This window comes from Olea europaea, chromosome 13 (assembly GCF_002742605.1).
Source record: "Olea europaea var. sylvestris chromosome 13, O_europaea_v1, whole genome shotgun sequence".
NCBI classification, from domain to species: Eukaryota; Viridiplantae; Streptophyta; class Magnoliopsida; order Lamiales; family Oleaceae; genus Olea; species Olea europaea.
In genome coordinates, this window is record NC_036249.1 from 1,233,170 (window position 1) to 1,249,343 (window position 16,174).

Here is a 16,174-nt window from a genome sequence, read left to right on the forward strand (position 1 = left end):
AAAAAAAAAAAACCGGCTGTTAACACTGGTTCTATAACGGATTGAACTGGCTGTTAACAACTGACTGTTGACAGTCAGTCGGCTTCAACATCTTCATCTCCACTTGTCGGATTCTACCATTTTCGGTGAGTTAGAGCTCCTCAAACAATAAAAATTGGCTGATACACTTCATTTATACGCAAATCTAGTCTAAATCATGCCTTTCATACGATAAAAATAATATTTCAACTAAAAATCTAACTAAAACTGAACAAAACTCAATAATCTAATTATAATTCCACAAAACTAATCTTTACAACTGTTAACAGCCGGCAACCGGAAGTTCTTTGGTGTGGGAGATGTTTGGACGGTCGACTGTCAGTGAGTCTGATTACTTGTCTCTAAGTCGGAGAGAGAGAGAGAGAAATTGAGGAGTATTTTTGAAAAAGTGTCTTTAAATTGTGTTTTCGTTTTTTTTTTTTTAAATCAGTGAAAGGCCAAAGTGGAAATAAGGGTGAATCAAATGGCCATTTTTACTTATTTTCTCGGCTCAACATGGGCTACATGCACGTTCCCAGCTAAGCCAGTCTATGTGATTGTTGCTATCTAATTATATTTTTTATTTTATTTTTTGCCATTTTTTTTCAAAATAAAATAAAATGAAAAATAAATATGTGTGATAGAGTTAGGGGTGGGCGCGGGTCAGTCTAATAAATGGAACCGTCGGATCCAAATATAATTATGGAATTGTTCGGGTTCGGTTCAATTCGATTTGGTTATATACTATAATTAAATTTTTTAACATTTATAACAACATTATATAAATGCAACTATTGATACATTCAATGATTTTGGAATGCTATAGACTAGTAGACTACCTTGTTCAAATGATCGCTACGGTCAAAGCTTCGGTCGGTGGAGGTCGCAACTTCAATCAGAGGTCACAGCATCAGCCGACGATTGTATAGGTTTTGAAATGTCAGCAAGGTTGCGAGAGCGAGTGTAAGAGTCAAGACAACGTTATGCACTTTAGTATAGATGTTTAGAGTTATTTAACGGATTGGATCTTGTTGGGCTAAGAAATGAAACAATAAAATGGGTAATGGGGCCAAAAATTTAGATTTAGAAATTGTTAATTTGTTTAGAAAAATTAAAATTAAAATAATTTGATTTACTCAATATAAAAAAAATTAGAAATATTCGGTTCTTATTCGGTTTTTGGTCTAGAACCGAATCGTACCCGTCGGTTCTCAATTCAGATATCCGTTCGGGTATTTAATTTGACAAGAACCGTCGGGTTCGATTCAGTTCGGTTCGATCGGTTCAATTCGGGAGATTTGCCCAGCCCTAAATAGAGTTTTGCACTATTGAACGTATCAACTATATATGTGGGCACTTGGGGCTCTGGATTAAGTGGGATGAAGTATAATGAATAAATTGGATATTATTCTTTTATTTTTATTTTTATTTATTCAAAAGAATATCATCTACACTATGAATTCTATAATAATGCGAAGTTTCACAGTTCAGCTCGAACATTTAATTTAATTTTATGCTACAAATTTCGTATACGGTCTAATCTTGGATGCAAGATACACAATATGAGCTTAATTTACTAAGACAAGATCTCTATAGGTCTCATACCCACGGATCCGAAAAATGAACATTGGAAAGACCAATCTATACCATGTTTAATCATCAAATATTCTTAATTCACCTTGGAAAATCCTAAAGAAAAACAAAAAAGAAAAAAAAAAAAAATCCTACATTCTAGTTTTGACTCTGACCACATATATATATATATATATATATGAAACCCCCTTGTACACCGAGCCTTATACTCTCCTCACATGAGGAAAGGGGCCCACGTTCAATTAATATGTGGGCCCCGCCCCCTATGTTGTTGGGTTTGTGATTCAAATTAGAATGGATATTTTTTGGAAATAAATTGTTTCCTTATTTTCATGTGGAAAGATTTGTTTTCTTATATTTCACGTGATTTTTATGGAAATATATTATTTCTTTATTTCACATTATTTCCATATTTATTTTATGATATGTCATGTACCTATAAATAGTGTTAGTCTCTTTCAATTTTGTTCAATCAAGAATGGTTGAATTCTTGTATTTCCCTCCATATTATCCATTAATAAAACGTTGTGCTTTTACGATTAACTCTCTTTGTTAATTTCTTTATTTTTAAATCTTGTTTTTCGTTGCGATCTTTATTACTTCATATCACGTCATTAATCTAATTCATTACAATCCTTCTGGGTCCAACAAGAGGTATCAGAGCTTGGTTCTTCTTCTGAGGATTGGTTGATGTTTTTTCAGAGATGACTACCATAAAGTATGACATGCCGCTGATGGATCGCAATACTTGTGGCAAGTAAAGATGAGGACTATTCTGGCGTAGTTGGATTTGGACAATGCAAGGTAAATAGACAACGGAGAGATCGTCTTTGTTCCAACCATCGCTAAGCCCTATACAGAAGATAGGTTAATTGGGCACATTTTATTCATGAAATGACTTGGATTGGTTTGTCGTTGATTCATCTTCATCTATCCAACAATATTTTGCAGGGTGTCTTGAAGGAGAAACCATCAACTGCTTTGTGGTTGAAATTGAAGCAGTTATGTATAACCAAGAGTCTTATCAGTAAACTGGCTCTAAAGCAGAAGATGTATTCCCATCACATGGCGGAAGGAGAGTCGTTGGAAGACAATATTGCCATGTTCAAGGAAATTGTCGCAGATTTGAAAACGTTGGAGGTTAAGTACGATGAAGAGGATCTTGCCTTGATCCTGTTATATTCGTTGTCTGACTCTTATGCATCGTTTCGGGACACCATTTGGTATAGTCGGGATACGTTGACTATAGATGATGCTTTGCACTCAAAGGATAAATTGAAGCATTTGGTTGGAGTTATATCGAGGGATGAGGAAGCTCTTGTATCTCATGGTGGTCGACGAAGGAGCAGATCGTAGAATAATAGCAATTTATTTTGTTTCTACTACAGACATAAAGGATATATTCAAAAAGATTATGATAAGTTCAGGCTAAATGTGATTTGACTGCAAATCGTGAGGCGCAACCTTTGATTTCAGACGAAAAAATTGCAGTTGAGGATTTTTTAAACGGAGGAGATGTGATGTTGACCGTGGTATTCGACATGGAATCTAGGCCTAACGAGGATTGGATTCTCGATTCGGTATATTCACAGCATATGTGTCCTAATCGAAATTTCTTTCAGACATATGAAGCTTCAAGCAAGGTGGAGTTGTGATGGGAAACAACCAGTCTTGTCATGTTGAAGGAATTGGTCGAATCAGATTAAGGTTGCGGGATGGGACAATCAGAACAATTAATCAGGTTCGACATGTTTCAGACCTGAAAATGAATCTCATCTCACTTAGTAATCTGGATGCAAAAGGGTATAAATTCTCTAGTGGAGGTGGAGTTTTGAAGGTCTGAATTGGTGTCTGGGTTGTATTGGAAGGATGAAAGAAGTCTCAGTTGTACATCTTGCAAGAAAGCGCATAACTAGTTAAGAAACGTCGGACAAGTTCAATATCGTGGTGGATATTCAGTTTGGTATAGTACCTCTTGTGGTGAGCTCTAAGTTGGTTAAAAATAATGTTAGGGGGAGTATTGGTTATTCCGCTTTGCCACCAATTTCAGCAGATTCACCGTGCTCATTTGCTAGGGTTGGACTTATAGAGCGTAGGTACCATGGTGTCAATAACGTTTGGGATGCTTTTGGGGATGTTGAAGGCGACAGTTTTGGCAATGGGCCTTCTGATCTTGCATGTGGTATGTTTTTTGCTATAAGGTGTGCTTCGACCGTGCTTGGTCAACAGTAATTTCTCAATGGAATTTTGGGAACCCAGAATTTAAGTTCAGGTATCACTTGTGGACACCTTGCAAAAGACGATGGTTTGGTTTGGAGAGTTTCAGTTACTGTGTTGAGGAGATTGGCTATTTCGATGCAGACAAATTTGAAATCTTAGAGTTTCGTTCGTTGCACCAAAATTTGGATCAAGGTGGAAATTGTTGGTTTTGTGAGGGTGGATTTTATTTTATTTTTTTTGAAATTGTTTCCTTATTTTCATGTGAGAAAATTTGTTTCCTTATATTTCACATGATTTTTATTGAAACATATTATTTTCTTATTACACATTATTTCCATCTCTATGCTATGTCGTGTAACTATAAATAGTAGTCTTCTCTTTTAGTTTTGTTCAAACAAAAATTGCCGAGTTTTTATTTTTCTTTCCATATTGTCGATTAATAAAACGTCGTGCTTCTGCGATTAACTCTCTTTGTTAATTTCTTTATTTTTAAATCTTGTTTTTCGTTGCGATCTTCATTAATTCATATCGCGTCATTAATTTCATTCACTACAATCCTTCCAAATCCAACATATGCGAGAGGCTGTACACTGAGCTGTAACATGTAGCAGCCCCTATATATTAATAAAGCTGATTTACAGAATGAACATTGCTACATGTATACTATAGTGTACACTTAAATTTACACTTTGCCATATGACATTATCCTATTGAACATTTTTTTCATCCAATTGACACTTGACAACAATACAAGTGTCAACTAAAGTGTCAAAAATTAGTGTACAAATAGCAAAAGTCATTACATAATACAGTTTTGACGGGAAAAAATGGCTTACTAACTGACAGTAATGTTGCAGATATTCATCAGTTTTATGCAAGTTGAGGTTTCCCATTCAACAGACATTTTCCAAACTCTTACCCTAATCCTGTTTACATGCACACTGTTCGCTTCTCCTTATCTTTTTACTCGTAATTTTTCATTTTTTAATGTTGTTCCCAAACCACTCCAGTCCGTGAAATTTGCTGCGATTAATTCTATCTCAACCATTGAACAACACCACTCGATTCGTGTGTGGAGATTTGTCCAAACCTAATTTTCCATCGTTATCTTTCCTCTTTGGAAAAAGAAGAAGGAAACATATACCAAAGAAATTAAGGTCTGTTTCTTCTAAAAATAATGTTTTCAGGGTAAAGTTTTTGTTCTCCATTTTCTTCCATGTCAAAACTCATCACATTGTCAAATTAAATTTTTATTTACAGGAAAAGTTTTCTTTGTCACACTGTTATTGAGCTTTTCTCCAGGATACATCAGAGTGAGCATCAACGACAATGATGGCGGAGAATCGCCAGATTTCTTTCGCTCGAGGTTTTCGTTTCTATCCCGCAGATGAAGAGTTACTTTATTATTATCTGAGGAAGAAGGTCTCATATGAAGCAATCGACTTTGATGTTATTAAGGAAGTTGATCTCTACAAATTCGAACCCTGGGACCTCAAAGTTTAGCTAGCCACAATATTTTTTGGACTTCCATTATCCTTTTAACTGACCCATTTTTAGTCTACAAAAAACAGTTCTTGATATAAATATTACATAATGAGATGCAGAAAAATGTAGAATTGGATTGGTCCCCGAAATGAATGGTATTTATTCAGTCACAAAGGTAAAAAGTATCCAACAGGAACTCGGACAAATCGCGCGACAGAGGCCGGTTTCTGGGAGGCCACCGGTAGGGATAAGGCCATAAATTTAAGCAACTTCAAGAGAATCGGAACACTGGACGTGCACCTCACAGCCAGAAGACGGATTGGATCATGCACGAATAAGTTTGGACTACGATTCTGCTGAAATTCAGTTAAAAAATTAAGTAAAAACTTCTAACATAGTTTCCGTGAAACCTAGCCCGTCGCCAACAAGCAAGTTGAGCTTCGTGCATCAAACTCGTGTTTTCATATTCATAAATCAACAATATATCACACATTACTCCACCTTTCTGGCTCCTATATTAATTTATAGGAGGATGGGTGGGTGGTTTGCAGAGTATTCAAGAAGAAAAATCATACCAGAGGTTTCCAAACTGAGGTCATTCAGGATCAAGAACGCACACCTTACAAGAATCCCACTACTGGTTCTGAAAATTTTTCCCAACCACAATATGATGATTCCTCAATGTATCTCCCCCAATTAATGAGTGCTGAATCATGCAGTGCCCTTCATTGAACACCAAGCTGCTGGATATGACCCAGTGCTCCCAGAACTTGATGAGATTGACATCAAGAGATTCTGGATCAGTCTTGATCATGCAACAAAAAAAGATTAACGGGAACCGTTCATTTCTGGACAAGCTTTTGGCTACACATCAAACCCTGGATCGAATCTAATGCCATGAGTTTTCACAAGTTTCTGAGTTCCCTCTGATGTTTTCATTGCCCTACCTTGGATTTGAACCAAAATTTTCAAACTTCCTCAAGTAGTCTTCTTATGCTATTGAAATTTTTATGGCTAATCTGGGAGGATTTTAATTTAAGTCAAAGTCAAACAATCAATATTAACTATATTTTTCATAAGTCCCACCAACTTTTAAATCACATTTCAAAAATTTCTATCACAATCTACTAAAAAAAATATAATCTCAATCCCTATCAAACGCCCTATTTATTGTCAACTTTTATAGTTACAGTTTAATATTAATGGAAGCTTTATAAATGTGGTAAATATAAAAATTTTATCAATTTAAACAACAGTAGCTGGAATAGCTCAGTTGGTTAGAGCGTGTGGCTGTTAACCACAAGGTCGGAGGTTCAAGCCCTCCTTCTAGCGAATATTGAATTTTTTGCTCCAATCCGAGCAATTTATCTTTATAAAAGAAATATACTGCGAATATCGAATTTTTTGCTCCAATCCAGGCAATTTATCTTTATAAAAGATATATATATTATTGTGTATCGAGATTTTTGCAGATTATAAATCACTGCAATTTAATTTATTTTTATTTTTATTTTTTTTTGTTTTTGTTCTAAAGATAATTTGTTTGCAAAACAAACGTCAAAAAGACACGCTACATGACTGATTAATTCCTTCTTATCGAAGGTTGAAGAGTTATATACTATGTTTACCAAATAAATTAACGCGAGGCCCATGAGGAAATGTTACGTCTCTCAACTGAAATATTGAACAAGCAAACTTTATCCTTGACAGTATGACCAAACTCTCTTCTCACTGGAACAAAGGAAGTGCTTAATCTCTAGTCACGCTACATTATAATCGGGTTATCACGTAGAACAACACAACAAAGATAATGAAATTGAGAAGGATCAAATAAATTTCTACTAGTATGGGGGAATTATGAAAAGAAATAACTCATGCTTCAGAGTATAGAGAAGAAATGTAGTTTTTGAAACGCCATACAATTGCATGCAACTAAACATATTCAATATATTTAATAAAAGCTTTTAATTCAATTTTCCAGTTACCATGCCGTATCCATGTGCCATTAAAACTTTAAAGAACAGAAGCAATGTTACCCTTACAATTTCTTGTACAGTTTTTTTGATTCAATGGGAGTATAATAACTTCCCCTCGTAAGAAAAACAAAAGCTCCTTAATTGTCTGGTTCTGGTACGGTATCCCAACCAAGTACATCCATCAGTAGATTCAGCAAAAGCACATAAAAACCAAGACGTCCCAAGAAAAATCAGGCAACATCATCTTATCAATTAGATCCTGCCCCTGTTAACCAGGTGCTTGTCCACGTCCTGCACGACCACCTCGAGCACCACGAGCCCTCGTTGCTCTGCCTCTTCCACGAGCTCTACCCGGCGAAGGAGAAAGCATACCAGCCTGTCTAATAGATGCCCTCGCCCTAGCTCTCTCTTGCCAATTGATGGTTGTTGAGTTGCGGCTAGTAACAGGGGATGTCTGTTGTCCTTCCACGACACCGGTGACAATAGAACCACCTTGTTCTGGAGCCCCAGTTTCAACAGCACTGCTAGTTGCTTCCTGACCAGCTGTATTAGCATCTCCAGTGACCTGATCGGTTTCGTCATCATTCTTATCTGAACTTTCAACAATGTCCTCGTTTAATTCGCCGCTATCATTCTTTTCTTCATCCAGAACATGGGAAGGATCAACGTCCAAGGGTTCATCATCAGCTGCTGGAGAATTCTCGGGCGTTGCTTGCTCAGGTTCAAACTCCCCAATTGCTGGTCCCCTCGTTGCATTAGAATTAATAGCATTGCCCTCAGTATCTCCATCACCAGCGACCAGCTCTCCCTCTTCCCTGTCGTTCTCAGATTCTGTTTCTATATGATGGATGTCTTGCTCAATCTGATATCTCAATTGTTCATCTGACACTACAGCTTCACTTGGTTTATCCAAATTTTCTTCTGCTGCATCGTTAGTGTCAGTCTGTAATTCAGCATGATTCTTTCCATCAGCTGTTGGCTCTACAACTTCCTCCCCTGCAGTTGCTAATTCATCCCTTTCCGTGCCTACAGTTTCCTCCTTGATATCTTGATGAACATTTTCAATGTCCTCAGGCGATTCTTCAGACGGAGGTGAAACTTGAGGAACTTTCAAAGTAGCCATAGACTGTTCTTCACTACCTTCTTTTTGGGTCTCTACACCTTTAGACTTTTTGGGCACAGGTGCAATCATATCAGAGCTAGTTTTCTCTGGAGCCAGCACATCCTCTTGCAAGTCAGAAGAAAGCGAAGTTGATGGACGCTTGCGAACAAGTGATGGTATTGGTACAATCAGATTTCCTTGAGTTTCTATATTTTGGGAAGACGACTGCTTGGAACCATTGTTAGACTCGTCAGCTTCTGACATCTCTGCATCACCTTGAGGTTCTTTAGGCTTTGTAATACTTGGACGGACCAGTTTCCTCCCTGTTTTAACATTTATCTTTGGGGAAGTAAATTGTTTCTCCCTTTCTTCAACTGTTTTTGCTGCAGGAACGTTTGCAGCAGCAGGAGATGGTAAAATATTTTGGGTAATTGCAGGGCCTGTTTGCACAATTGTAGCTGATGAAGTATCCAGAGCAGAAGGATTGGTAGAAGTGGAATCTTCAAGCTCAATGCGAACCGGCAGTGCAACTCGCTCAAAATTTTCTACAGCCAGGAAATACGCAGCAGAAAAATCCTCCAACAGAGTGCCAGTAAAACGTTGAACCACTGACGTAGACTCAGATTGACTATCTCTGGAATTGCTTAGTTTCTCCACTTCATCATGGAGTGTCTTCAGAGCCTGCTTATGCTTGTCCAGCTCGTCTACAAGCTTCCCCCTCTGCTGAGTGACACACTCATAAGATTCAAGAATTATCTTTCGGCTCTTCTGAAAATTTTCCTTCTCTTTATTACGATCTTCTTTCTCCTTCTTCAAATCCTCTCTATGCCTCTCCAATGTTTTCTCAAGAATCTGTATTCTTGTGTCTTTCTCTCTCTCTTTTTCCTTCATTGCCTGTTCACCTGCAGCATCCCCTACATTCCTTTTCACCTTTTTGGCATCTTCCAATTGTTTTTGAAGTAATTGAATCTCTTTGCTCAGTTCCTCCTTTTCCTTTGACAAGCTGTCCAACTTCCTCCTCAGTTGAACATTTGATCTCTTAAATCTTTCAACTTCTGATTTCAAAGAAGCCTCGGCTTGCAAGATTTCATTGATTCTGCACTCTCTCTCATCCAACTCTGTTTTGCTCCTAGCAAGGTCTTGCTCTAAATGGGATATCACATCTTGCTTCTCAGATACAAGTTTCCTAATTTCCTCCAACTGTGCATCCTTATCTCTTACAGTCACTTGCATCTGCTCAAAAGATTCTCTCATGCGATGAATATCATCGACATCCTCATTCTTCTCCAGCAACTCAACAATTCTCTTCTCAAGATGTTCTTTCTCAATCTTCTGCTGTTCAATTTCCTTTTTATAAGCTTCTGCCTCTTTGTCCCTGTCGTTAAGAAGTCTCTCCAGATTCTCGATTTCAGTCCTGACTTTTTGGGCTCCTTCACGAAGTTTCTGGCATTCTTCGAAATTATGTCGGTTTTCTTCCCGAAGCTGCACATTACTCTCTCGAAGCAAGGTCAGTTCTCTCACCTGAAGTTGAAGAGACTTGAAGTCTTCCTCAGTGAACAGTGATGCCTGAGATATTGCCCGTTCTGCATGAAGTGATGCTTGCGCCGACTCTGCTGCCTTTAGAGCACTCTCTAACTGTGATTGCAGTCGAAGCTTCTCCTGTTTAAACAGAGATATTTCCGTTTCTGCAATTTCCTTTGACCGCTGCAGATAACTTACAACATCTTGCAATCCGTCCTCATTACCCAATGTTTGAGATGTGCTCCCAGAAGCCATTCCTCGATCCTTCTCAGCTAATTTGATAAGCAAGGCCTCAATCCGAATGTGCAACATCTTGTTCAGTTCATTAACTTCACCATATTTCTTATCTGCTTCGTTTTTAGATGCTTCTAGAAATAATTTTTCAGCTTCCCATTTGGCCTTCAGCTCATTCTGAACAAATAAGTGGGTGTCATCTCAATAGTGATGGCTAGAAGAAAAAGGAAACAAAACAATAAATCATATGAAGAATGGATTCAATATTCCCAAGTTTCCCAAGCTGAACAAGTCCATAACTAAGAGAATACAACCATTTACTTTTGAAGAATAAGATTAAGGAACTTCAGCATGCATAAATAAATAGTGGAAAAAATGCTTTCTGCTAATACTGGCAAGACATGGAAAATTCAACAGCAGAAAGCCCACATGGACCTTCTGTGGAAGTAATATTACATTCCTCAAAATGGCATAGGGTATAGGAATAATCATCCTAAAGCTATGTTTATGATAATCAATTCACAGTTAATTCACTAAAATCTATCACCATTCTGATTCAAATTAACAATATCATTCTGGAACAATACGTGGTCATAGCAAGGAAAAAATATGAGTCAAAATCCAACATTATTAGAACCAGGCAAGAAGAGAAGTGAAATAGAAGCTACATTTTCATTTTTGCGTGCATCTGCCACTTTACGGAGCTCAGATGTTTCCTCTTGTGCTGAAGCCAAGGCTTGTGATGTTTTCATTAACTCCTGAATTGTTTCTGACTGTAGAACAACCTGGAGAAATAAATAAATAATTGATGCAACCATCAGTAAGTATAAATATTTTCACCAAATTCTCAGTATCAGACATACGAGCAATTGTAATTACTGATTACAAACAGAAATATCAGAATTCTCCTGACAATGATATGACAAACAAAGATAAACACAATAGGACAACGACATTAAATTTAGAAGTTGTAAGTATAGCTGAGCTGCTTGAGTTGAAAGAACTTCCATATAAATGGAGAATCTAACTCCTCGGTAGCATATGAAGAAACATTTCTTTACATAAACATTTCGTTAATAGATGTCTGACACTAAAATTCATTTCCTCTCAACCCACAGCAACTTTCATCATTAACTTTGAACTGATCTATGCGGGGGACCACAGAAGCACAGAAAAAAGAGCATCCACAGTGGTAAAAATCTCTCCGAATAGATAGTGTGTTTTCAAGCAGAAAACAAAGAGCTAATTCAAGTATAATCACAACACAATTCATAAAATATCTCAACAAACCTAAATGCACATTTTCTAACACAATATTCCAATTCGCATCGAAATCCCGAACAATTTGGTTTTTTCTCCTTCATTTTGTGTTTTTTTACTTTCTTATTGGGGGTGGGGAACCGAAGATTTGGACAGTATTAACAATGAAATATTCAATAAATAGGAAGCCTCTTGGAACCAGTGTTGGCTTGAATACTTGTACATTTAAGGTTCTTAAGTTAACTGAAATGAGTAAAAAACTGTAAAGTTAACCTAGCGATCTTTCCAGAAATCTCATAAATTAACAAGGTCTTAACCCCCCCCCCCCAAAACACCCACACACACACACAAAAACAAAAAAAGATAAAATAAAATAATAATAATAATAATAATAATAATAATAATAATAATAATAAATTAATTAATAAATAAAAATATTTACACAATAGAACAACAACTTCAGGAAACTATAAAGTGGAAAGGCGCAGTCCAAAATAATAATAAATTAATTAATAAATAAAAATATTTACACAATAGAACAACAACTTCAGGAAACTATAAAGTGGAAAGGCGCAGTCCAAAACAAAAAGATTGTCACTCTACACGGTTAGGCATAAATAGACTTGCTCATGAAGACGCATAATTCGGCTTCTGATTCCATCATCAAGCAGGCATCCACATGCATTCCATATTTAAGAGAAAAGGTCTTTTAAATCCATACAACTTTTTAAGGGGAGGTGGATGCCACCATCAATTATCAACCTCTGGATGGATTAGATATCCACTAAATCAATATAATTTTGGGAGCCAATTAAAGTGAAAATAAAAAATAAACGAGAAAATTTTTAATTTTTTACTATGATAAACCAACTCCATGTCATCCTAACTCTGAAAAGTAGAACTCAACAAGCTTCAATTAGTCCTAAACTCCCATCAACACAACTAGGAATGCACTAGCATAAAGACTTGCTAATCTAGATCGTAATAATATGGCCATCTTCCCCTTTTCCCTTCCCCCAATGTATCTCAAGATAAAGTCAAATATTTATATCTATGAACACAGTAAGCATATTCTCCATCTAGTGAATCCAAGGCATACATCTTCCTCCTTAAGAACATCTAGTTCTCTAAAAAATCAATAATAAAAAAAACCTTTTTAGCCAAAAACCATAAGGAAAATTACAATTGGGGTCCTCAAATTATTCAAGATAAAGCACATAGGTCCCACAAAAATTAATGTTTGGGGACCCAAAAAAGCTTGTGTACCTACTTCCTACATTTCACATCGATGCTATGTTGACATTTTTATAAATTCAGAAGACGATTATTTAGCCCTTGTTTGAGCTCCATTCTTTTGATAAGAATAAATTTTTTAATAGTATATTGATAGGAAAAGTGTGGTTAAGAAATAGGGAAAATTTTTGGATTTGCGTGTAATATTATTTTATTGAAGAATGTGCTGTTCAAATGATGTCAAAACGCTGTTTAAAAATGTATTTTTTTCCAAAAAAATGGGAATCAAACTGGGCTTAATTGACTGGTTCTTTCGTACTTCCATATAGGGAGCACCTACTTAATGAAACATTCAATTATCAATTAACAATTAGATAACAAAATGCCAAGTAAAGAATTCTGAGGAATCATCGCTGATAGCCAACATATAAAAGCAACCTGTCTTTCATAATTGGCTTGAGAAGAACGCCATCTTTGATGCTCATTCTCCAAATCATCTTTCAAGGCAGAGATTTGAGCTTCCATCACCACAACTTGGGACCTAGCATAAAAAAAAGAATAAATATATCGAAATGACAACATAAATAAACTGACTACAACATATTAACCATCAAAAACTCACATTTTATTAGCGCAATCCTCCTTCAGACTAGCGGTTTCAGATAAAGCAACCACAAGAGCTTCTTCTTTCCCAGCATTTGCAGTAGCTGCTTCCTCAGTCTTCAGATTACATTCCCTTTCAAGTTCATTAATCCGCTCTCTAAGAGATTGGACTTCTGCTTCAAGTGATTTTCTAACTTTATCAGCCTACAACATCGAACAGTAGTGAACAAGTGAGGTTCATTAAAGAATTGATTGTGCATGCTTAAATTCCATCACATACCTCAATTCCTAAATTCTCGTAGGCAGATTCCATATGTTTAAGTGCTGATTCATTTACCTCAGCTATGCTTTTATACTGAACAGAGAAAAATAAATTTAGATTGTGGAGTGCATCTGTACACCATTAAATGCAATAAGTACCTGAACCATGTGATCTTTGCTGGTCTGCACCTCTTGTCTCAGTGTTTCAATTCCTTCCCGGACATCCGGCAAAGTCTTGAGCATATTTGCAGGAATATTATAAGTATCAACCAGAAACTAATGAATATGACTCCACAAAGACAAATCGAGATACTGCTGAACATGCATGAAACTTCAAATAACATCTAAAAAAATGAAACCTGATGACTTGACATGGCAACAACAGCAATATAAGGAGCAAGTTTGTGGAGCAGAGCCGCTACTAGTCATAAACAATGTGACAATATTAAATTTTCAATTTTGATCCGAGTTGTCCCATTTTTATGGTTAGGAGTATTTTCCCATTAAAACCAATTTCTTTGAAAAAACCAACCATTAAAACCAATGTTTCAGGTTGGGAAATCTCAACATGGAAACTGAACCTACTAAAAAACTGAAACCTTGTTTACTAATAAACTGCAACTTAGAAAATATCATTGGCTTCCAATGACAGCAATGCCTAAAAGGGAAAAAAAATCCTAGCACTTGCATGAAAGTACACAGAATCGAAGCAATTATAAAACAGTTTGCAGTTAAATATTCAATCGAAGTACCTTGTCACTAAAGGAGGAAGGACCAGCTTCAGCATCTTCAGAATCCTGCAGCACAGCAACAAACAGATTCAAAAGATGCACAACACACTGAACTTGAGAAGGCAAGAAAAACAAAGGCCAGAGGAAGTAGGGCAACCATTCTCAACAAACTAATACACAAAACTCAAAGGGCAGCTGCTTTGATAATTTATCACAGTAAATCCTTTTAGCAACCTTCGTCCAAATTCATCGTTGTCAAATAACACAACACGATAAACACATTTGCATAAGAAAATTTCCATTCAATATCCTCCAGTCTCGTGGGCCGAAGGGTACCACTGAGAATGGACACAGAAAACAAAATACCTTCATTTGTGCAGATTTAACAATCTTCTCCAAATCAGCACAACGGGCCTATATAAAGTAACGATAAAGGATCAAAAAATATTTTTTTACGAACAAGAAAAAACTAAAAAATCCAAAAAATTGACTTAAGTGGGAAAAAATTCCAGATTGATTACCTCTGCAATGGCGGCCCTAGCTTCAGCAGCAGCCACAGAATGCAAGGCATCAGCTAATTCTTTACCCTGACTTTCAACTTGTTTCAAGGCATTCATCATGGAAGTTTCACGCTCAAGTGTAAGATTCCGAACAATATCACGTTCTTCCTGAAGCTCCTTTTTAGCCTCAGCCCATTCTCTCTATAATTGAAACTTCTCAATATATTACCAGTGAAAAAAGATGACACAGTGCATTTGGAGAGGATAATGCCATATACCAAATAACCATGAATTTGAGAGAGAGAGTGTGTCATGTAGTAACTTTCACATCCATGGTCAGTTAAAATGAAGAAGGGATGCAGCAAAATCAAAAATACAATAGAACGTACCTCAATTTTTTTAACATAGTCCTCCTGCTTTTTCCTTTCAATGCTTCTGGCCTCCTAACGCATCGATGCAAAATAAAAGTTTAGAACATTAAAGAGGACGTGCAGATGGAAAATAAATTAAATGACAAGAAGCTACCTCTTGCACTTCCTGAGTACCATGCGTGGTGTCCAAACTTGCCTGAATAAAGAAATGGGAAAAATAAGGATAAAAGCTACCTAAAACCACATTTATAACCTGAAACATCGATAAAGAAAGAAAACCTGCAAACGATAAACTCTCTCCGACAAACAGCGAACTTCATCAAGAGCTCTCTTCTCAGAGTTGAGCAGTATTTCCTTTTCATTCTTCAGGATAGCGACCTGTATAGCAATATACCACACATTTTGATGGAATAATGTAAACAAGAGAACCATCCAGTGTAAAAAGGGAAAATCACCTCCATTGTTAACTTGCGTGATAGCTCCTCGGCAGTATTCAAGGACTCGGAACTTTCACGCAGCTTTCGCTGGTAGTCGATTATCAGCTGTGAAAATTCAATGTTTCTTTCTATGACTCCATTATGTTCATCTCTCTGTCATTTCACCAAATGATATGCCAAAATATGTCAAAAACACAAGGTCACACGATATCCGCATAGAATCTATGTCCTCTTGAAATGTGAAGATTTTAATCCTAAATGATCAGAGCACAGTAGAAAGTACAAACTAAAGTGAATCTCCAAATAACATATTAACCTGATGCTCAAAGTCTCTCATAAATCTGGCCAGTTTTTCTTGTGCAAATTGTGCTTCCAGTCCTAACTTGTCACGTTCGGATCGCAAAGAAATGATCTCACTCCTGGATAGGAAAATAAATACAGAACCATGTATTGAATAAAATGAAACTGCTAAAATATCCCTTTAAAAACATCCATGAGGATGGAATTCAAAGAGGGTTGTGACTAGTGCATAATTCCAACAGTTTTTTTTTGCAGAAATTTCAATATTTCGCACACCTCAGATCTCGAAGAGCCATGCACATAGATAAGCACCCAAAAGATTACAACAT

The 16,174-nt window shown here is 36.6% G+C and overlaps 1 protein-coding gene and 1 non-coding gene across 2 annotated transcripts; one reads left to right on the forward strand and one right to left on the reverse strand.

Annotated features, from left to right (window-relative positions):
* Positions 1-6,574: 6,574 nt before the first annotated feature.
* TRNAN-GUU lies at positions 6,575-6,648 on the forward strand. The gene has a single exon. It is a non-coding gene; the product is annotated as a tRNA-Asn (tRNA).
* Positions 6,649-7,238: 590 nt separating this feature from the next.
* Positions 7,239-13,619, reverse strand: LOC111407202 (nuclear-pore anchor-like). Its single transcript, XM_023036542.1, has 5 exons — positions 13,526-13,619; positions 13,265-13,449; positions 13,081-13,183; positions 10,818-10,934; positions 7,239-10,326 (listed from the first exon to the last, which is right to left on the reverse strand). Exons 1-5 carry the CDS (start codon positions 13,556-13,558, stop codon positions 7,561-7,563), a joined length of 3,204 nt encoding a protein of 1,067 aa, XP_022892310.1. The 5' UTR covers positions 13,559-13,619; the 3' UTR covers positions 7,239-7,560.
* Positions 13,620-16,174: the final 2,555 nt, after the last annotated feature.

Excerpts from the sequence above, each read along its gene's own strand:
- LOC111407202 (XM_023036542.1), bottom strand. The coding sequence starts at position 13,558 with ATGGAATCTGCCTACGAGAATTTAGGAATTGAG. Across the intron at positions 10,935-13,080 it reads AAGCCAATTATGAAAGACAG|GTTGTTCTACAGTCAGAAAC; the intron begins GTTGCTTTTATA and ends TTATTTCTCCAG. Across the intron at positions 10,327-10,817 it reads ATGCACGCAAAAATGAAAAT|AATGAGCTGAAGGCCAAATG; the intron begins GTAGCTTCTATT and ends TTATTTGTTCAG.